Below are 23,412 nucleotides of genomic sequence, written 5' to 3' on the forward strand. Positions count from 1 at the left end.
TCCTACCTTTAAGTATTGTGCAGTGCAGAACAAATATGAAATCTCCAATTTCTTTGTTTAGTGTTAGATATTTTTTTAATGAAACCATTTCTCTCATATTGTTCTTCGAAACAAGTTATTCTCTTTCTTGTACTGTAATATTTTGTTTAATATTGAAGCTTTTTGTGACTTTGGTCACAAAATATAAATTTAATTCAGCACTAACTGCATGCCACATTTTACATTTTTTACACATTGATCTGCGAATCTTACTGTTTAAAAATGTTGGAGATCACACACATTATGATTTAAGATTTATTTTGTTAATGTGATCTGTACCCAACAAATAAGATGCTATGAAGTATACTAAGAATTAATTATCAGAATAATTTCTCTTGGCAAATAATTATCATCCAGATCATTGGATATCTGTATTAATGAGTTGGTATGGTTCTTTGAATGATACTTTTAAATCAGAAAAGTCTTGTGAGATGTTTAGAAAGTAAATGTAACATAAGACATCGTATATAGCACTTTAAAGTATCTGAAGTCATTTATTCAATACTTTGAAGAAGTGTGAAACCCTGGTAAGATATATCATTAGATATATGCTGCTGGGTCCTCTATTAATAATTTTTCACGCTGAGTAGATCTTTTGGTACTTCTCTTTGTTGAAGCAACAAGAGCTTATGCAACAGCATTTCTTTGTTCTTTTATAGTTGAGTTCAACAGGGCCGTATCAAAAATATGCCTGGGCTTCTTGTAGTCCACTTGTGTGCTGCTGTTACATTCCCAGTTCCTAGTGTGACTCAGCTACATTGTCACCAAAGCTTAAGGGGTGTTTACACAATCTCACTTCAGCATAATGTGTAATGAACCTCAAATGAATCCTGCTGGCTTGTAGGATAAGGATTTCCACTTCAAGTTATTGTCTCTGAATGGGGTTGTAAAACGTGCCTATATTGCTCATCCAGGAAGTGTGAAGTTATAAAAAAACAGGCTAAATTGCCATGTTTTATCTGCTAGCTGCTTCTGCATTTATTGCCTTTATGGACTCAAAGTCCTTCAGGGACTGTGACAAATCCTGATTGCATTTTCTGCTTACATCTTTTATTAGTTCATAAATGTGGAAAGAAGAAAAACTATTAGTCACCGGGGATTTGTCTAGCTGTGTGCATGGCTACTTAACTGCTTCAACTTTAGTTGTCTTTTCATTATTCTGTCTACTTTTGGTCTGATATCATGCACAACCTACATCTGTAAATTGACATTTCCTCGTCTGGGAAATGTAAATATTTCAGTAACTTAGAGTAGTTGCATAACTGGCTGGATAGTTGCTGTACAAACTGGATGTTTTGTGTTCCATAATTGGCTTCTTCCTCCATTTCTCCAACTGATTCCTTATTGTATCTTTTTTTCCACTTTTACTTCTATCTTGCCTTATGTGGTTTTGATTTTTCAGAAGTTAGGAAGAGCTTTAGCTATTGAAAGAATTGGTATTTGCTTCTTTGCATGTACTGGTATAAACAGTCCAGAGAAGGATGTCAGGAGCAGTAGATGTATGGAGCTTGTAAGGTTCATTCTCTGCCAGATGAATTTTGTTTTGTTTCTAATGCTGCAATGTTTGTGAATCTTACTGAAGCATGTGTCTTTAGACTTCCAAAGTACAAAAATAAGTACTATGCAGCATATAGTCACTTACCAAAGTCATTTGGATCATGTGAGTTTGAATCATTTCCTTTGAGGCATTCTCTAAATGTTCATTCCTTAGAGGAAGCTGCATGTTTGGAAATGAAAACTAGCCTGATCAAAACTTGCATTTGCCATTTTGTGATGTTCTGGTTGTTAGAAATTACCAGTGCTGGTAGGAAAAAAAGGAATGCAATAACACTGTGAACTGTGTTATTGCAAATACATACGGCATTAACCACAGAATGCTAGGAAATAACAGTTTGGAAATATGAATAATGAGCATGAGTTACATGGAGAAAAATATCTTTTGTTGCAATCCATTTCTGTTTTGGAAATTGTGAGTCGCTGTGGTTTTATCTGGTTAGGAAACACTACTGTGGTTGAGCTCAGTTCAGCCCTTTATATACAGCGAATCAGAAACAATGTATTTTGTTCTTCTCAGCCTTTTTTCCTGCACGGCTTATGTCAACGTGATGCATCTGTTTCAGAAACGTTCTTGTGTATAACTTGTTCTTTACTATTGTATCAAGAACTAATAGAGACGGGAACTAAGAGAACACAAGCTTCTGTAAAAATAACGCATGTTTCACATCACTGGTTGTTCCGGACGAATAAATTGAATTTCTTTTCAAAAGTCTGCCCACCAAGACGAAGGGCAGCGGCAGCAGCCCCCGCAGACCACGTCGCGTTGCCTCAATTGAGGCCGGGCCGCTAGGAGGCAGCGTGCCGTGCCGTGCCTTCTCCCCGCCGACCGTTATTCTCCACGCCCCCGCCCGGCCGTTATGCCCCCCCTCGCGGGCCGCTGTGAGGAGGCGCCGCGCGGTTTTCTCCTCACAGAAGCGCCGATGGCGAGATCTGTGTTAAGGGAAAGAGCCGGGTCCCGGCTCCGTGCGTGTTCCCCATCTTCCAGAGCAGCTCTGAGAGGGGTTAGTAAGGATATTTGTGCAAAGTCAGGCTAATGAGCACGACGGACTTTTACTTCTCTTTTCGAGAGTTTCTTCTCTCTGCTGAGGATTCTCTTACGTAACTTGACGCTGTGGTCTCAAGAGAAGTTTTCTCTGTTTTCAGCTGACTTCATTTCAGTGAGCTAAATAAAATACATACAATTGGTGGTTTAAGTGTTATTTCAGAATGTGCACAGAGCCAGTAGATGGTTACTGGCCCAAGCTCTGTTACATAGCCCATAGAAGTTTACTGTTTTCTGAGGAAAAAAGTAGTTCTCTTTACATGTGGAAGACATTAAACAACTTGTGGTTTTGCTTCTTGTTTTGCATTTTTATGTCATCATTTATTATTTCAGAAAGTAAACATAAAAGAATTATAGATAAACAATAACAATGTTCCTGAATTTTCTTTTAATTTCTCAGTAGAAAGTAGAAATAAGGTCATAAATATGTCCTGAGAATGTGAGGCTTGCCAAAATATACTGTAGATACTTTTCAGAGAAAAAACAGTACATATCAAGTAACTGTTGATTCATAAAACCCGTAAATTAGTGTAAGCAGATGTTGGTTACAGCTTACATCGATGGGAAGTGTATAATCACCACCCCTACAGCCACCCGCTGTCCATTTCTGGTTCAAGAACTTCCCCGAAAGCCTGTTTCTAATTTTATGGAAACCCTTTGAAATTTGGCACAGTTTACAAAAGTATGTAGGAAAAAAAAAAAAAAAGGCTGCCAGAGGTTTGGCCTCCAACTGTGAAAACAGACACTGCCTTCTCAAACTCCTCTCCTAGATCCACTGACCAACACCCAGAAAAGAGAATTTGCATTCTTTTAGAATACAGCAGGAAAATGAAGGTCTGTATGCAGCTCAATTCAGCTTTCGGTAACATTTACGTCTGTTTTAAACTGTCGGTTATTGTACAAGGCCAGGCTCTGATGTGAAAGTATTTGCTTTAAAGAAAAAGGAAAGGGAAGTCTTTTCGAACGTACTGCAGGGACATTTTTTGTTTGTTATTTGGAGGGATTTCAGCAGTTAAAGAGAATGGGAGGATTTAATTACATTATCAGCCATTAAAGTGTACTTCAGGCAATATTAGAAATGTAATTATTCTTTGTTTCTGTCCTGCAGACCCGGCTAAAAGTAATATTTGGCGTGGTTGTATGCCTTTTGCTTTCCTTATTGCTTATGTGTATTATACTGCTTCCATCAAAAGGTAAGGCATTTGTAATCTAATGTAGTGGAAAACACAATGTCTACAGCTACAGTGGCTTCTAAAGTTCATAAAAGTTTGTTAACTCATCTTTAGGATTGTTGTGTCAGTACTGTTATGGCTTTACTGCTATACAGAAATGTACTGACAGCTGAAATATCCTGAAGGTATGATCAAATGCCAGCAGATGTTGAAACAATGAACTCTTTGAAGTGAAAAGCACCTGAGTTAACTTTATTGTGCATGTCATATAATGTTCTTAGACAGGACTGCAAAAGTAGTTCTCAGATCTCCTCATATTATTTTCTATGTTAAGGGTTATAAGACTCACTGTTATAAGACTCATCTGTTAGTAGTTTTCTCTACCTTGGTGAACATGTACTTGGTTTTCAATGCTATCACAATAATTATAAAAGTTCTCTACCCAATTACAAGTTAAATATTTCTCTGTTCGTAGGATATGGTGAATTGTTTGTGAACATATTTAAGATTGCATTTGAAAATTAAAGCCAATATTGGATAAAATAGGAGTGCAAAGTTTGCTCTAGTATTATGCCAGCTGTGGGTAACTGCTGATGCAGTGTGATCTGCTGAGTGCTCTGGTAAAGCTTCAAGTGAGTGTGGTTTGATATTTAGAGCCCGAGTGGCACTGACCTAATGGTCATTTATATCTATGAGAGCTCTAATAAGAGCATTATAAGTATTTACACATCCCTTCCACTACAGTGGATGAATACCTCTAAAATAATTAAAATAGTAATTTATATATATATATATATATATATTCCAGTAGCAGTATTCTTATTCCAGTAATAGTATTTAAAGGGATTTTTTTTTCCTATGGTTAATCTTTGTGTGATATTTGTGTTGAGGGAAAGAATGGAGGTTTGTGAAGCATTTAGGGTTAATTCTGTTATGCATCATGTGAGGATAGATTATATCACAGCAGGAGGTAGTGCTGTGAAGAGAAACCACCTCAGAATTGTGGTGACTTTTACTGTCCTATGATGGGGTGCCAGATTTTTTGGCTAGCTGAAGCATGGTCAAATCTGAGCTTTCATTATTAGATAAAGGTGTGGTATCAAGCCAACCTTATACCAAATCTGCATATTTAGAAAGGACGTAGTGTCTTAATGAAATCTAAATAAAAAAGAGCAGCAAGGAGACAAAGAGAGGGGAGAATGAGGATCAGGTTGGCAGCCTGAAGAAGTTGCTAAAGATCATAGAAGATACTGTAAGAGGAAATGAATGTATTTTTTCCTTCTGAAGTTATCACATACCAGCTCACTGGTCTGAGCTTCTTCAGCCTTTACAAAGAATTCTTTTCGTCTATAGTTTCTTGGAATGGTGACTTGGTAATTAATCATATCAAACATCACATTTAGATCCAGTAGGATGAAATAGAATTTACCTTACTTTACAGAATGCTCTTAGAAAGAGCATTTCAGACAATTGTGGAACACATAATTATGTCGAACATGTTTGATTATAGCTTTGTATTTTCAGATGGAACTGCAAATGCTGCAGTTATCTGTTTATGCCTAAACCTTTTTGGATAGTCTACTGATCAGCTGCAAAAGGAAGAAATAGAAATTAATTTTGTGATTATAAATCTTGCAAGTCAAAGACAGACAGGAAGTAGCTACAGAGATGGAATGTTGTTTGTACATTCCACCTTGACTACTGCTTTACTGAAAGGATGTGGTGATGTGGAAAGATTAATTGCATATGAGAATTATGTAGACACAGGCTAAATCTCTGCTGAAGATGCCAGCAAAGCAAAATGTCATCTCTAATCCTGAAGGAACTGGAAGATATAATTTGGTTGTGTTTTTGTCTGCTAAGTTTCTAGTAATTTCATGTTCTTCAAACCTCTCAAGATGTGATAGCTGGTTTTGTTTTATACATGGAAGCATATCAAAATGTGAAAACCTCTGTTGTACTGGAAAATAATTTTCTTTTTTCAGAGAGAAATAGGGGAGAAATACTTAGCAGTGGTTATTACACAATTTCTGTGGGTCTGAGAAGAGCACCGTGAGCAATGTCAATATCATGAATTGCAAATGACTGAGAAATTGGTGACAGGTTTTTTTTACATTTCATTGAGTTATGAATGTGTTTTGTGACTTACCTTGATAACCCAGCTATGATAACCCAACTCTAAACATTTCAGATTCTTTTCACTTGTACACTGGTGTAACTAATTGTGTTCTTCAGCAGCGTTAACAGGAAAGAAATACCTGTTTGTATCTCAAAAGCAATAACAGAACCACAGGCATCTTTTATTCTGTTATTTTTAATTAATAGCCAAAATCCTGACTGATCAATATTTCTGTATTTCAATATTTCCTGTTGCACAGTTGACCTAGGACTGAGACCAAGACCTTGGTTCTGTGATAGTGTAGTGAATACAACACCACCTGCAAGGTTGCTGTCCCAGAACACTAACCAGTTTTTCTTTTGTCAAGTCATCCACTTACTATGATTAAAAGTTCTGTTTTCTGTGTTTTGTTAAACTCTCTCACAAGAAAAAACTGAACACTAAAGGAGAAGGTATCTGCATAAAGTCAGTGACAATAGATGCTTGAAGACTTTTAACACCAATTTTATACATGTACATGGAATACACTGAAATGCATGAATAATTACGATCATGGAATATGAAAAGCAAGTTACACTGTGAAGCAAAGTAACTAATTCAGTGCACAGAATTATTCTGCGTTTTCTGATTTTTTGAAACGTGCAAGAGAAATACAGAATGGCACCCTGTAAATGAATGCAAATGGACCACAAACCATTAAAATCAAGATGGTGGGGGCAGTAAAGGGAAGAAAGCAAAGTTAAAATCTGGTAACCTTTCATTTCTGTGGTTGGCTCTGATATTTGCTTCCTTTTTGTCTTTGGGCATATGGTTTCGTCTTTGTTATTTCACAAAGAAATAAAATTCAGCAAAATAGCTTACAAAGCCTACCAACAACCATCCAAATTACCATCCGTATAGTGATGCAGACATGTAAAGTACTTTTCTTGTTAGGGTCTATTCTGAGGTTTCAAACACTATTATTGAACTAGTCTTTAGTTACAGAAAAAAGAATCAACAACAATTACAGCAAACAATTAAAGCTGCTGCTCTTAATTAAAGCATTGCTATGTCTTCAGTTGCCTAGAAACAAGCATCCAAAACTAAAAGTAATCAAGTGAAAGTTGTGTTCAGGTTTTTGCAGTCCATGGGTAGAAATTCAGATAGAAGTGGACACATTTTGAAAATCATTAGCAGTCGTAATAAATTATCACAGAATATTAAGTATGTAAGGGTGAGATGGTGAACAGAGTAAAGGTTTAAATTAGAGCTGTGAAAATTAGAGGACAGATGAGACATTTGTCATACTGCTTTTCTTTTTAGTAAAAACTCCTCTTAACATGAGAGAAGAAACAGAGAAATTTTACCAGATTAAGGTACCAAACAGGAATAAATCTAAGGCTCCTTTACACACAACTGTGGAAATAAATCTTAACCATGGATTTCTAACAGTTAATAGACATTCAGTTAGAGAATTTAAACTGGAAGTTGGTGATAAGTAATCATTGTTAAATATAAATATAGTGGCTTTGGATTCCTCTTTGGAATTATTTTTTTCTATGTATTTTTTTAAGTTTTCCATATTCTGTACTTGTCATTAATGTATCAAGGATCTGTAATGTACAATCATGGGATTAACAAGAGAAATTCTTTATATTGAACTTTTTGGAGTATTTTCTCGACATATAGTAATAGCTCAGAATTTATACTGATAGGTTTTTGCCCATGGATTGACATTCAATTTTATTTCTCACGACAGCTTTCTTCTGCATAAGTGCAGACAAGGCTAGTGTCAGTGGTCAACCTGACATGTGTATTCTACAGTAAATAATAGTCATGTAGCTGGAGAAAATATGAATTATCATTTTAAAGTAATGGAGAGAATATGAAGAAACATTTCCCAGGAAGTGAGTGTGATCTTAACTGAGAGAGGCTGTAATGGGGAAGTGATGGAGCATGATATGAAACCTGAGGGCAATGAGTCATGTTGAGTTTCTGGCTGTCTTCTGAGTGGTAGAGATCTACTAGACCATGTGTGAGGTCATCCCCTCTACCTCTGGTGACCATGGCAAAATTCACCTTGACTTCAAAAGAGAAAAGCATCAAATCCAGAATGCCTAGACTTGAAAGCTGCCAAATTTTTAAAATTGGCCTTTCTCAGAAATGTACCTGTGTCTTTTGAAGATTAAATGTTTTGAGTAATCTTTCTCTTGTGAAGTCTATGGAATTTCTATTATTATTATTATTTACTTTGAATTACACTTCTATAATGATTTTTTTTTCATTTCTGTGTACTTAGATAGCCAGCACTTCAGCATTACCTCTTCTCATCTGGACTGATTGTCCTTATTTTTTGTTCTGGACCCCTTCCCTAATCTAAAGTGCTTTAGTTTTTGGAAGAAATGTGGTAAAAGAAAAGCGACAAAACCAGCCACAATGTTGTACATTTTTTAATGTGACTATCTAATCTGGTTAGAGATCAAATACCAGAGCACCTGTCTTCTCTCCAGAATTATTGCCAATTTTCTTTTAAAGCATTAAATAAAAAGTGGAAGTTTGGGCTCAGTCATTCATTACATTTCAACATTATTTTAACCTGTGCACCTTTGTCTTTTTCTTTTGTGTGACTCCTAAGAAATATATGTGGATGGTGATCATTTTGAAAGTCTTATGTCTATCTTCTAACACTGGTTCATGAGGCTTTTATGAAATTTGGCAGTAGGGATTTGTATGTATATACAGTTTGACTCTGCTGAATATGTGTAGATCTCTGTTCAGACAAATAATTGTTTCTGTTCACAGCTTCACACAAGTTCACAAAACCTATGCTTTAAAAAAACTTCAATTTGCCCTTTGTACATAAGTAGCTTTTCTTGTTTTCCCAGGATCTACAAGTAAATATATCTCACTGAATACATTTCTGGGTGAAAATAATTAATCCATCCAGTTCCTAATTTTGTATCCCTAAAGGTGACTCCTTCAGAGGCTGAAGAACCTTATCAGAACAGTAACAGAGAATTTTCCTTTCTGCTGTGCCTGCTGCCTGCATGGTTCCAGAATTGTGCTATCCTCACTATTCTCTGGTGCTTAAATTATAGAAAAGAGGAAATACTTGACAAGTAATCATTTTTTTTATTTATTTATTTCACTTCACAGCATTGTGTTAACAGAAACTTTTTGTCTTATTTTCAGTTGTTAACACAGATGATGGTCCTAGAGCTCTTACACTGGACGATTATTTAAATGGAAACTTTCAATATAAGACATTTTTTCCTTATTGGGTGTCAGGTAAGTAAAACCTTTTCTCAAAGATACATAAGCCTTTCTAATATGTATTTCTTGGCTGGTTTATACAGACTAAGAAATGTACTTTTCTTCCAGACTTACTCTGAATGAATGCTAAATATAAAATTAAACAATTTGCTAGTCAAAACTTAAAATCAAGCTTACTCTTCTGTCAGTCATTCTAGAAATTCCCGCTATTTGATGTTTCAACACAAATGTTCAAGTTAAGCCTAAACTATCATTTTACAGAGGCTTTTGGTGATTTATTTCTTTTACTGTCATACTTACTGCTGCATGTGAAATAAATATGTCAATGTGTCAGTCATGTTCAAGGCATCTCTCTTTTTTGTGTTTGTCACTGCATTTCTTCACTTACCATTGGTAATAATTGAGGTAGCCTGTCTTACAGGCCCTGTTCTTGTTTTCAGTAGTATCTAACTCTGCAGTGAGCCCAGCTGTTCTTGTCTCTTATTTACCGAAATGCAGAGACACTGCTGAAATTCTAAGTTCCAAGGCAATGCATAGAAAGTAAGGATGACTTTCTAAGCAAGTTCCTTAAGGTAGAGGTAGACATGAAGTTAATTGCTGCTGATGTATGTGTCAGTGTGTAGCTGAAATACGACTCTTGTTATCACTGAATTGCAGCAGCACCAGAAAGTTTGAGCTAGAATGGGTTACATTCTAGTACATGCAGCACTACCGCTCATATCTCTGCACTGCCTCAAGCAGTTATTCTCTGAGTAGAGACAAGAGACAAAATGCCCATTTACATAGAATCTTATCAAGTTAGTTTAAACCCACAATTTTAGAACTGAACTAAAGCCCTTCAGGACGTTGCTAGCAGCAGTTCAGGTTTCACAGTTAGCAATTTGAAGTATGTAGACATCACTTACATGATTTAAAAATTAGGTCACCATTTGTTAGAATTCTGTCTGAATTCAGAAGTATGTAGGCAGCGTATCACCTAAACCTGATATTCTCCTTCCCTCTTTATATCCTCCTCACTTAAACTTATCTTTCCTCTCAGCAGTCACAAAACTCACACAAAAGTCATGCCATAGATTCCATAGATAGTCATGCCTACAGCATTCCATATGCCTACTTCCCTTCTGAAGCAGGGAGTTGAAATTTAATAGCTCTTCCTAAGGGGGCCTGAGATCACCTCAAATGCTTTTACTCAAATCACATAAGCGTTCTCTAAATATCTGAGGGTGATCTAATTTCCCTCCAAATTAAAACCTTATACAATGTTTCAGGCTGCTTTTAAATTGTTAAAGACTGTCTTTAGCTACACCAAATACGTAATTTCTTATCTCCATTTAAAGCAATGAAAACAACGGTGTGAAACTAAAATTCTGATCTTCACGCTCTGCCAAACTATGGCTCGTGTCTTGAGCATAGGTAAGGTTAAATTCAATTCTCATTGGAAGCCACTCACCTTCACCGTGTAGGATCTGCGTGAGTAGGGGCAGAGTCACTTATGTAGTGTCGGTTACATGGTACACCTCTTATCTCTGTAACCTGTACAAACGAGAATGTGCTGGTGAAATTATAAACAAGGATCTTGAAAGTTTTCTTTATAGTTTTTATATTGTGATACTAGTCTTCTAATGTGTCTGTCCCTGATATTCTTGATCAGATATTACTAAGAATAAAATCTGTCATTGAATAGTGAAGTTAACTAGATGATTCTGTGTGCAGTGTATGATCTTGAGAACATAATCCCTGAGATACATAAGAGAACATAAAACCCTGGAGACAGTTGTATAATTCTGTACCTTGGCATCAATAGAAGAAAAACATTTTTTATGTAGATGCCAAAAGATACTCACTCAAAATCTATTACTGACAAAAGCAGTGAATGCTTTCATAAACAGAAATGTTCTACAGTATCTTCTGTGCAAGTTATCAGCCTGTTTATCTTGTTTTTAAAGATAATGAATATCTTCATCAGTCTGCAGAAGATGATATTATTCTTTACAACGTTGAACTGAACTACCTAACTACTATCATGACTAATAGCACAATGGTATGTACCTTTTCAATGAGTTATATATGAGATAGCAAAATGCAGTTTTTTCAAGTATCTCTTTAGAAGTGAGTAGATTAAAAACTGACTCATCAATTCCTTATTTAAAGTGTTTACTAGAATCTAATCTACTTCTTAATCTTTCAGAAACAAGTTAATGCTTCAAATTATGTGTTGTCATCGGACAAATACTTCATGGCTCTGGAGAGCAATTATTCAAAGGTAATTATTTTAATATATTGCCTAATGAAATGTTTGGTTTCATTCAGTATTTTGTTGATTGTGGTTACTAAGCATAAATATTTTTTTTCTTTTTTTTTTTTCTTGAGTAAAGTGGAAGGCTGTGAACAGACAGCTGATGATTTTTAATTAGATTATCCTTTTCCAGTTTAATAATACTATTTTTTTTCTTACTTAATTTTTGCAGCTGTGGAGATATTCTTATACAGCATCATACCACATTTATGATCTCATTTATGGGTAAGGCCTGATATTTCTTACATAGAGCTATGGCAAATACTCTGTAGTGATATGTTTGGAAGCATTTCACTGAAAAACTCTATAGCAATGTGCCTACTCACTGCTTAGCTTTTATTTGAATTTGTTACTTGTTTGCTTAATGACTGTTACCTATTACTTCTGCAAAATCAAGAAATTTCTTTGAAACAAATGGCCTCTGAGAAAATCTTACAGTCCTTTCATCTATTCATCCAGGTATCTGCATTGGTTTATATTCTATGCCCTAAAACTTTGACTGCTCAAGATTCTCATCTTTTTTTTTCTTCTTTGCATAAATTTCTCCCACCCTGTCTTGGCTGCTTTAGTCCACTTCAGTCTCACACCAGATGTCTCCTTGCCCTTCTGTTTTCTAATTCATCCTTTTTCTGGTTAATTTAATCCTCAGCTTTCCTAAAATCTCACATTTTCTTCAGTGATCTTGTAACAGTCCGTCTTGGGTTCCCCAAAAACTTACAGCTCCTCCCATGGCATTTGGTCTTTTTTCCAAGATCTTCCACAAACCACTCCTCTTTTGCTTTCTACCCAAGTCTGAAGGAGGCCATCTGCCTCCCCAGTCACCTTTTTATGCCAGAAGTTGCAGCATGACCAAATGCTTCTTAGCTCTGAGCAACAGGGACTGCACTGAGCTGCTACATTCTTGGGAAGCTTTTTGCTCAAGGTGACAGATTACTACTAACTAATGTAAGTACAGAGGTACTGCATGTGGCTCTATGATCCTTAACAAATGTTCTAACTGCTGCTGTTACGCTTGCTTCAGCATGTTATATCCTGGGAACTACCATGTGACCACTGAGTTCACATTTCCCAATGACTTGCTGAGACTATAATGCAGATTGCAAATAGAGGAAATGCCTGTAGATGTCTACATGGCATTTAGGAGGAGATAAGGCTGCCTTCTTTGGCTGTTGCATATATTTTCAAAGGGTCGAATTGTTACCCTTTGCCAGCACTAGTGCACGCAATCACATTGCTGCATGTCTGACTGCCTGCTTTAATTTTGCATTGCTCATTAAATGAAAAACTGTTAGAAAATATAGCCCTTCATGAATTTTACATGAATGTACATTATAATGATACATTTGCACTGTGAGCAAAAAGCCATTTCAACTTTTTTCCTTTTTTTAGTGGTTTTGTAACAGAAAACCAGCTTCCACATAAAATTCAGTATATATCCTGGTCACCCGTTGGACACAAATTGGTCAGTAAAGATAACAAATCTCTAGAATCATTTTGCTTTATGTGACTAGAAGACTTTTATTTGCCTTTGGTTATTGCTTTGTTAGGCCATATTTTTGAGAAGCCCATGTGTACCAACCTTGGTTGAACAACAATGATAAGGATGGTTTTAACTTCATAAATGTTGACTTGTCTGTTTCAATAAAAGGATCCACGTTCCTGAACTACAGTGTGTTTTAGTTGGCTAGTCAGTCTCTTATCAAGCATTGACCAACATAATATAGGATTAAATTCAGTTTCAAAGCCTGAAAAATGATGTGCTTTCCTTTGACACCATACAATATTGTTAGTTTAATATGGAGATTTAAAGATACCATATTTAAATCTCCTCTCAAATTTTTATTCTAGGAAACATCTACCAGATTCTAAGTATTACAAAAAATGTTCCTATATTTTTTGAATAACTACTTGATAGTATTTTAAAATAATTTTAAATTACCTAATGAATGTAGTTACAAGTTTGTAAATGTTAGTCATTCTTTGTTCCAAAGCATCAGCCCAAGTTGGTGGTTTCAGAACTAGTGGCCCAGTATTGACTAAATATTTGTGCATGAAATTACATTTAAACATCATATTAATTTCAGAGAACTCCCAAGAAAATACACTAAATATGAATGGAAAATGTATTAGGAAAATATTTTCTTTTGATGTTTGTTTTTTTTTGGGGGGTAGGAGGAGAGTATTATATCTCTCTATTAAACGAAATATTGCTATTTTCTTTGTCAAGATTCTGGAAACAGGACACAGTGAAAATACTTTCCTGATAAAGTACTTATAGTCTGTAATGTTTTTATGCAATTCCCCTTGTATTGTTTCTCAAGAGTTTTAGGAGTTTTATTATTCATTTAAATAATTAAATAGTTAAAGTGTTACACTTTTGTTGCTAACTAGTGTTTATAGCTTCAAGACACATAATTTTCTAAGAAAGTCATGTTTCTGATTCAGTTTCTTAACCACAAATCCGTTCATTTGGTTTAAATGTAGAGATACGCAAGGTCTGCAAGCACTTCTTGCAAGAACTCTCTTTTAGTAACTAAAAAAAAAAAAAAAAAGAACAAACCAGCCCAAACAGATTAATTTTTTTCTCATCTTACATCACACAGGCCTTTTGACAGATTTAGAAAAGTTTGATTATTTTCTTCTGAGTCTTTTTGTATTTGTTTTTATCTTCTAATTTGGTGGCACCAGAAGGAAAAGTCACAAGGATACTTTGTCTACCTGAGGGTAGACACAGCAATCTGAATGAGTTTCAAAGATTTTACTTTCATGCTTTTCCATACCAAAGCTAGCCACAGAATCCTCTGAAGTTTATTAAGATCAAGGGATTTGTTCAGGATTTATTCTGGCATATTTGAACATAGAATTTGTTCTGTAATGTAAAATTTATTTACAGAAGTACTTGCTCTTGCGCAATTTGCAAAGGCTTTTAATGTAGAGTTACTAAAATAAATATTTATTATTTTGTATTCATTGATCATGTCTTCTTGTTGGTATAATTAGTAGCGTTGACTGCAAAATCTTTGACTCAGACAACTCCTGTTCTTGGTGCATGTACTCATAAGAAATATATTCTTGTCTTTAGGCATACGTTTATCAGAATAATATATATTTGAAACAAAGTCCAAGAGAGGCACCAATTAAACTAACTGGTGATGGAAAAGAGAATGAAATATTTAATGGGATTCCTGATTGGGTCTATGAAGGTAAGTAAATCTCAAAGGGCAACAACTAACATGTTAAATGCTTTGTCTGAATTATGCAATTTTCTAGATCCATTCTACACCATCTGTGATGATGCACTGTTTTTACAGCCCTAAGGATTGCTTACTTTCATCTGTTTTCTGCCATGTTAGAATTGCTAGGGACTGGCAATGACTTCTTATTTTGGGGAGAGGGAAGATGAGAAGGGAATCACATATATTGAAACTGTTTTAAGTAGGTGTATACAAATCACTACCTCCTTTTACAAAGGAGCCAAAGAGCATTCAGAAATTGAATGTTACAAATGCAAATTAGAAGATTTTTTTTCTTTCACATATAACATATTTCATATATTTCACATATTTCTTTCATATAACTAGTCCCTATCTATGACATATTTTCATGTTTTTATCCATGTCCTCACTGCACTTTATAAGCACTGCTCATGTGCTCCTAAGGCAAGTCTTCCAAAGGTTGGAGGCAGCATGAGATGAAATGTTGAACAATATTACTGAAAGTATATGTAGTAAGTGATGGAAATTGGCATAATGAATGGATTACAGAGTTAACCTGTCTGTAAACAGTGAGAGAGGAAAACTGGGGTACAAGCAAGCTGTGAAGAGGTTTGTAGAACAGAAGGAACATGATTTACTTAATGGTACAAAAAAAAAAGAGAATTAGTGAGGCTGAGTCACAGTCATTGTTACAGCCATAGAGGAGTGTGAGGCACTGGCAGAGAGACAGGATTAGATCTTGGCTTGGAAGGGAGAAGAATCTAGGGAGTTACAGAGAAAGAGAGAGATGTGGAAATTTATACACAATGGAACTTTCTAGATGTTTGCAGATGAGATGTTCTAGTGTTTGCAGATGAGATTATCCCAATGACAATTGGTACAGAGAGCTATTCCCGAAACAAAAGCTGGAGAAGGGGTGAGATGGATTCTCCAAAGGATTCAACTTATTATAATAGTAAACAAATACCTGTGGGATTTACCAAAATGAGAGCACTTGGAAATGTGTGCCATGGCTTTATTTTAAAGGAAGCTATTATCATCTATAAGAGTGCATGTAGCTATACAAACTAGAAATATGTTTTCTGCCAGTGACTGCATTTTGCATTCATACTGTATGACCAAAATCCTGATCTTTAGTTACTGAAACTATATCAGAACTTTACAAATTGGGCATTGTTCTGCTGCATATGTGATGGCTGGGCATTAAGCTTTAATGGAAGTTTTAATGTTGGTTCATTATTTGGCACTTCAGTACATCAAAAAAAAGAAAAAAAAAAAAGGAAAAAGAAATGAAACGTGCACATATGTAAAACCCAACTGAGTCAAATGGGATTTGTGTACACTTTTTTGGGAGTTCTTTAGGCCTTTCTTTGAGATGCATTGCAAAATCTTGATGCAGAATTGGATCTTGTTATTTGTTTAGTAGAAGTCTTTCTATATGTCTAGGTTGACAAGAGTAAAATGATGTAATAGATCAGAAGATAGATTACACTGATAAACAATCGAGTGATTTTTTTTCCCTCAGAGGAAATGCTAGCAACAAAATATGCATTGTGGTGGTCTCCGAGTGGAAGATATTTAGCATACGTACAATTTAATGATTCCGACATACCAGTTATTGAATATTCATATTTTGGTGAGGACCAGTATCCCAGAAAAATAATTATCCCATACCCAAAGGTATGTTTCTCATTCTTTTCACATACTTCCTGAGATGTGATAACTGTAACATTAACTGTGTATAGAAAGTATTTGTATTGAAATAGTTAAGTCCATTGTGGCCTAAATTAATGGAAAAAAAACAAACTTGGGACAAGTTCTGAAAAGGTATGGCCATGCTCAATACTGTAGTAAAATAAACAGAATTCCTCATGTAAGTAAAAAGCATGTGAGAAAGTACATGTTTGTATGGTCAAGCCTTACTTTTTCTAATTCAGTTTATTTTTTGTAATGTGTTAACTACATAGTTGTTATTTTTCATTGCAGTACCTCAATTATAAGACGTTGCTTATTTTGCAAAAGCTTCAGTCTATTTACATACTTCGTAGTACATTTTGATCTCAAGGGGTTTTGAGATACTGAAAACTTTACCTGTTTTCAAGTGCCAGACCTACAGCAAGAAGGATTTGGTTTTGTACTGTACTGCAGAGATACACACTGCAAATACAGCACTGGTTCCCATTAAGCACTACATTTTCAGTATAGAAATGCACTGAATTTGGCTGTTCAAAAGGGTTTCTTCTTTGTTTATAAAATGATGCAAAGTTAAATAACATCCTACTTGTGCAGAGTCTACTCTGAGATCTTATAAGGTCACATTTGTACTGTTGTACTCAAATGAATAAATATTTTGTAACTTATCCCTACAAAAAGTGTTGTAATTATCCTAGATTTGATTTTTTCAGAGCCTGATTTGAATAACATGATACATTTTCTTTCAAGGCTGGTGCTAAAAATCCTACTGTTAAAGTGTTTATTGTGGACACTATTAACGCTGAAGCATTTGGTCCTAAAGAGGTCCCAGTTCCTGCAGCAATAGCATCAAGGTAGTGTGCTTTCAAATAAGTCTTCTAATTTATTTTTTTTAATTAGCTTATATCTGCTTGTTTTAAATGCTTAAAACTCTGAATTGTTTTCTAACAATGTAGTACCCTATCAATCTCTTAATTGGAGATTGGTCAGAAGCTACCTAGAAATGTTGTGTTTTGTATGCCCGTATATGTATTGTTACAAAGGACAAAAAACATCTCTAAGAGAATAGAAGTTTTGCTTTTGTATTCCACAGATCAAAATGGGGGTTACAGTCCGTAGCAATGCTTCTATATTTTTGTTCTTTAATGACCACTCTTTTTCTCTTTCTTTTATTTTTTTAGTGATCATTATTTTACTTGGCTTACTTGGGTAACAGATAGTCGAATCTGTGTGCAATGGCTAAAGAGAATCCAGAATTTTTCAGTCTTAGCTATTTGTGACTTCAAAGAACATTCAAATACTTGGGACTGTCCAGAGGTAATAAAGTTGGAAATATACATTACTGGAATTAACATTTGCTAATCTCCATTGTATTATCCTCTTTTAACACCTACTCATCATACACAGGTTGCTCTGACTTACTCACAGAAGTATGTAATATTTCCCTCATTTTTTTAAGAAAAGAATTGTGTCGCTGCCATAGTTGTCTTTTCCAGTGTTTGATCACACTCTTTTAGATAATAGTGATACCTTCTTCAAAATTTAAATGCTGGCTGAGAGGTGAAAAGAAAAAATTAACTGCATCAGCAAAAAATAATATCACCAAAATATATTTTTTGTGATGTTAAGTGACAATCAAAGCAAGAAAATAACAAGAATGGTACTGACCAGGTTTCAAAACTGTTTAGTTCCTTCTTGCTTTCTTCATTTTCGAAAGTGGAACCATTTAGGATACATATTGTTTTGTTTTTTTAAATTGTATTATAGCATGTAGAAATTTCATGCTAAGTCTAACTGAATTGTGTCCTTTATGATTAATGTTAAATTAGTTGAAATAGCATGTAGATTAAAAGTAAGGCAGGTTTGTAAGAAGGAGACATTCTTCTGTTTTATCAAGTCATACAGCTGGAGAAAGCAGACAAGTTTTCAGGAATACCTTTTTTCAGATCTAAAAAGAAAACTTCCAACTAAATGCAACAGTAACACTACATTTTATTTAAACACCTCATACTATTAATAAGACAGTTCGGAGGGAAAACCATGCTCTGTTGAGCAGAGGCATGAGTTCATATGGCCTAGCTATCTATCCCCGTACATAGAGAGTCATAGGTGTAATGCACAGAAGCTTTTCTGAAAAAAAAAGTTCTTAGAAAGACCTTTTAAAGCTTGAAGACTGTACACACTGACTGATATATATCACATGGATCCTGAAGCAAGGAAGGTGTAACACTGAATTTCAGTAACTACTACAGAGATCTCCTTTACTGTCTCTTAGCATTGATGCTGTTTGCATGCCTGGTTTTTAGAGGTCATAGTACAGAGCACCTGTAAGAACTAGTATTAGGCCAAAACTTTGAACTAATGGGAAATAAAAAGCAAGAATACTTATAACAGTCTTTTGTATAAATGATAGGTTGTAAATTCAGAGTTCATTAACACAGTCTTTCCAAGCTGAAAATACTTATTCCTCTATGATATTATAATTGTTACAAATTTTAAAGGAAGGTAAAGTCCTGTTCTTTCAAAAATGTTATTATTGAAGTAATTTTCCACAGAGATATAGCCTTAGTTTATAAGGATAAAATATGTATTTACTGCAGCATTTTATGTGTTTCCTAAGAGGAATGACTTATTTACAAGTACATTGACACTGAATCTCACCTCATGAGAATAACTCACCTCATGTTAATAACTAAATGTTCTAACGTACATTAAAAAAAATCAAGGGATCTGGGATTCTACCACAATCCACCAAAGTACTTTAAAGCAAACATAACTTTAAGCAAGTAAGCAGTTTTATTTATTCAGAAAGTCTATCTATGTGTTTAAAATTAAGCATGTGCTTAATTGCTTTGCTGGAACCAGACCAGAACAATTAACATCTTGCAGGACTGTGTTCATGATCCTTGTTTAATTGCATTTCTCCATGATACCTTATTTATGGAATCACTACTGACGTTTCTATAATTCTATATTTATATAGTGATACAATGCTTTTATCACATTAACGTTTGCACAAATGGCCAATTGAAGGAGTGTGAACAGATGGGAGTGCTGCATTAGCTCTATTTGCCGTTAGAAAGTATATCTCTGTGCGTTTCCTTCAGCAAAAATAGTTCACTCGTTGATTTCAGTTAAATTGAGACTGTAATGTACAATAAATGTGCTAGGCTTTATGTACTTGAAAATAATAACAAAATATAATCTACAAGATGTTCCTAAAGTGTTGATTCATCAAAAAGATTCATTTCAAATCAAGTGTTCAAGTCTTGCTTACGTTAATAAACCACAGGAACCAGTGTGACTTCATTGGAACTATTCCTATGACTATAAGCTAGGCATGTAAATACCTGTCTGTGAAACTGGAATTTACTATAAATATACAAAATCTCTAAATTCTACAAACACTTTAATAACAGAAAAATCCCATAGAGGTCATGGGACTACCCACATGAGAGAAGTTAAATATATTCTTAATGTACTATGTCATCGGGAACTGAGCCTTAATTTAAAGAAGGGTAAATAAATCTATGATGCACATATAAAATAATATTTCCCATTTATCTTACATTGATAAGAAATAAAATCCAACTGCTAAGTCAATTGCTCAGTGGAGCACTTGTGAAGTACTGAATGGTATTCTAAGGGGCAATATCTGCATCTTGCACTCAAATCACTTTGCATGGACTGAGTTGAAAGGAAAAAGTGAGATTCTGAATGTTAATTAAACTACGTTGAGAATAACAAATGCAAAACATATTATTTAGAAAGCAGATTTGCCAAACTTATTTTAAACTGTGAAGAAATATTTTATTAAATGAAAAAATATACAGAGAAGCTTGCAAGATAACAAAGGAAATGTATTTATAGAAGGGAGAACTGATAAATATTAAATCACTTCCCCCATTCAACATGGTCTCTTCAATGAAAAAAAAACATAGGAAAACACTGAAAATGCATTAGAAAATCTGTAAGTAAAAAAATAAATAAAAATATAAAAGCATCTCTAGGGAGGAGACACTGATCCATTTATGCTCAGTATAACTCTAAAAATCAGTTTTGAGAATGTTTCAAGGAGTTAGCACCTACTTAATTTATATTCATAGTCTCAGGATATGATAATCTGCTTGATTTCTGGTACCTATGTTATTTTTGTCAATCCTTAATTCTTCTAAGTACCTTTTTGTAAGATTTTTTAAAATGTTGAAAATCGGGCATTTAAATGCCCCTTAAGAAAAGCAACAAAAATGAACACCCTCAAATTTATTTGTACTGTACTTAGTTCAATTTATTTTTCACCGTGTGGATATTAAATATGTTGAAATATAAATATCTATTTTGCCTGACTTAGTAAGACTGTTGATGTGACTGGAAGTCTCTGCTGTTACAGTACAGTATACAACTTCTTCAGACAGATAAAACCAGAATGCTGTTGGGAGGTTGCACCAAATTCTGATGCCTATTATCCTGATACAAATCCAGAATTACTTATTAGATAAAAAGAGTATATTGGATCAATAAAAGTATTAAAATAAAAGAAATCATAATTTGGTCCAAAAGAGTGACCTGTTTTCAGAGGGTGAGAAGCAAAATGTTTTCTCATTGTTTACCAGAATTCTCAACTGGCCAAAGGAAATGGTAATCAACAAGCTTTTTAGCATTGCAGTTGTCTAGGTAAAAAATACATTACTGTGTGAATTTTAAAGCTTATATACCAATGTATTTAGCTTGTACTTTTAAGGTTTTTAAGGTTTACATTTAAAAGTATACTTTAAAACCTAATAGTCATATTATCCACTGTTATAAATCAACATCACTACTTTGAAATGAGTATGTCAAACCAACTGAAAATCTAACCCAGGTTATGATTATTATTATTGCTGAGGTTATTTTGGTTGTTTTCAATCAAAAATTCATGAGAGCAAGTATTATTTCTTGCTTCAGTGAAAATGTTTCATAAGGTTAAAACAATCACTTTATATCTTATTTAGCTCCGATGATAGAGCTAAATATATTTTTTAAAATAGTAATATTTTAACTAACATAATATTAATGCAGTAATATTGTTTACTTTGGACAGTCTTCAAGTGCCTGAATCATCATAGCAAGTATTCTAGAGTTCTCTTTTACAGGAGGCTGCAGACTTTTTGTTTGAAGATTTTTAATTCTCCATTAATTCAATCTTCTTAAAGACTGTACATTTGATTTTGTTTTTCAGAATCAACAGCACATAGAAGAGAGTCAAACAGGATGGGCAGGCGGAGTAAGTTTTGTTCTTGTTCTCTTCTGATTTAATGAAAACTTACAGCTTTCTGCATCTTCACAGTGGTGTTTTGAAGCATCAAACACTATTCAAAGTCACACAATGCTACTGCCTCAAACCTGTTGCACTGTAGGGTTGAGACTTTTTATGCTGTTAGGCATAGTAGCTGGCTACCAGCTTTCCGAGTATAAAAAACTTTTTTTCTACCTTCCTTTGCAACTGATTAGACACTATACTGAAGGGAGGGAAGCCAAGAAAAGAGAGTGATTCATAATGCATAGTAATTCTTAGAAATATCTGGGTGGGGACAAAGCAATAATGTAAAAATCCTCTGATATTGCTAGGGCAAGAGATAAGATTAGTCATACCATAGCATTTTAAGAATAGAAATTGTTCATTCAGATCACAGCTTTAGTGCCACGTGCTGTTCATCTTCAGCTAGAGAAGAACTTTCAAGGTAAAACACTCCTCTTACAAGTGTAGTTGATACTTCTTTGCAATTAGCCTTAAGCAAAAGAAATTTTCTCTACCCAGTAACCTTTATCTTAGAAGATCTATGACACCTTTCTTTGGGAGCTTGCAATAAAAACAAAGCTGCAAGGAAATTGTAAGAACATGAGATCAGTATTCACATTCATATATTCTAGCAATTAATGTGTGTGCATATGCTTATGTTACTCCTCAGGCAGGTGAAGTTACTAGAATTCAGTATGGGGTACCTCATGCTGTGTTTGATTATCCTGCAGTGGACTTAAATGAGAGCCTCAATTTTCACTACACTATCCTTTAAGAGGTGTTTTTATTTGAAGTAAAGATTATGCATTCAGAAGGATTAGTGCCTTGCTCCCTTTCTTTTTTTCACCTCTGCTTTTGATGTTGTGATGATGGGTTTTTATTAGAACAAATAAAATTGCACATATGCATAAATTCCTGCTTAGGCTGTATGGGATTTCAAAGATTAGAAATATTAGAAGGAGGCTCCAGAACAATTTAGCTTGTGGTCAGAAATTCTAGTTGATCTTGGGTTAATATTATTCAAAAGTCACATCTACTTGGGAATGTTTGGTGTTTGAAGTGCTTGCAGGTCATTATTCTGTGTTCATATTTTGAAAATAAAACTTATAGTTGCAGTAGCTGGATGACAATCTTAGTAAAGAGGTGATGGTTTGAAAGAAAGCTAAATTTGAATGTTCTTACCTGGGATAATCAGTTCTTAAATATTGGTAAAGTATGGCAAAGATTAGATATCCATTTTGCTTAGTGCTATTTCTGTTGAGTGAATCAACCAAACTCTGTGGTCCACAGGACTTTCAGTTTGGCACTGTTCATGAACATTAGCTTCATTAGAAACATTATTTTTAAAATCACCTCTACATATTTTTAAATAACTACAGATCATACAGAATATGCAAAATATTCCATTTATAAATAAAGAGCTTGTATTTGTGTGGTACTTCAGGTATCTATATTATCAATTTAAGAAATCTGACATGATATAGTGTAATTTGAATGTAACCATTGAAAGAGAGTCTTGTTATTTTAATATGTAGACTATAACCTGCTAAACAGTTTGGACATTCTCTCTTTTGTCTCACCTACCATGTTTCTTTGTTCCAGTTCTTTGTTTCTACACCATATTTTACATCAGACAGCAGTTCATACTACAAAATTTTTAGTGACAAAAATGGTTATAAGCATATTCATTACATCAATGGCTCCGTGGTAAGTCAAGCAAAGTGTTCTACTTTACTGTGAATTTCTGAAA

General features: G+C 34.5%; 1 protein-coding gene across 1 annotated transcript in view; it reads left to right on the forward strand.

The window, feature by feature from the left end:
• Positions 1-2,818: 2,818 nt before the first annotated feature.
• FAP (fibroblast activation protein alpha) overlaps positions 2,819-23,412 on the forward strand; it is a 40,609-nt gene continuing 20,015 nt past the window's right edge. Inside the window, exons 1-13 of the mRNA XM_035568728.2 lie at positions 2,819-3,472; positions 3,747-3,831; positions 9,101-9,196; positions 11,128-11,222; positions 11,370-11,444; positions 11,650-11,702; positions 12,867-12,939; positions 14,560-14,680; positions 16,218-16,372; positions 17,135-17,238; positions 17,566-17,701; positions 21,603-21,647; positions 23,265-23,369. Coding sequence (XP_035424621.1) covers positions 3,467-3,472; positions 3,747-3,831; positions 9,101-9,196; positions 11,128-11,222; positions 11,370-11,444; positions 11,650-11,702; positions 12,867-12,939; positions 14,560-14,680; positions 16,218-16,372; positions 17,135-17,238; positions 17,566-17,701; positions 21,603-21,647; positions 23,265-23,369 — 1,149 coding nt within the window. The 5' untranslated portion in view covers positions 2,819-3,466. The remainder of the gene's footprint in view (positions 3,473-3,746; positions 3,832-9,100; positions 9,197-11,127; positions 11,223-11,369; positions 11,445-11,649; positions 11,703-12,866; positions 12,940-14,559; positions 14,681-16,217; positions 16,373-17,134; positions 17,239-17,565; positions 17,702-21,602; positions 21,648-23,264; positions 23,370-23,412) is intronic.

The sequence above is a fragment of the Cygnus atratus genome, chromosome 6 (assembly GCF_013377495.2).
Source record: "Cygnus atratus isolate AKBS03 ecotype Queensland, Australia chromosome 6, CAtr_DNAZoo_HiC_assembly, whole genome shotgun sequence".
Taxonomy (NCBI): domain Eukaryota; kingdom Metazoa; phylum Chordata; class Aves; order Anseriformes; family Anatidae; genus Cygnus; species Cygnus atratus.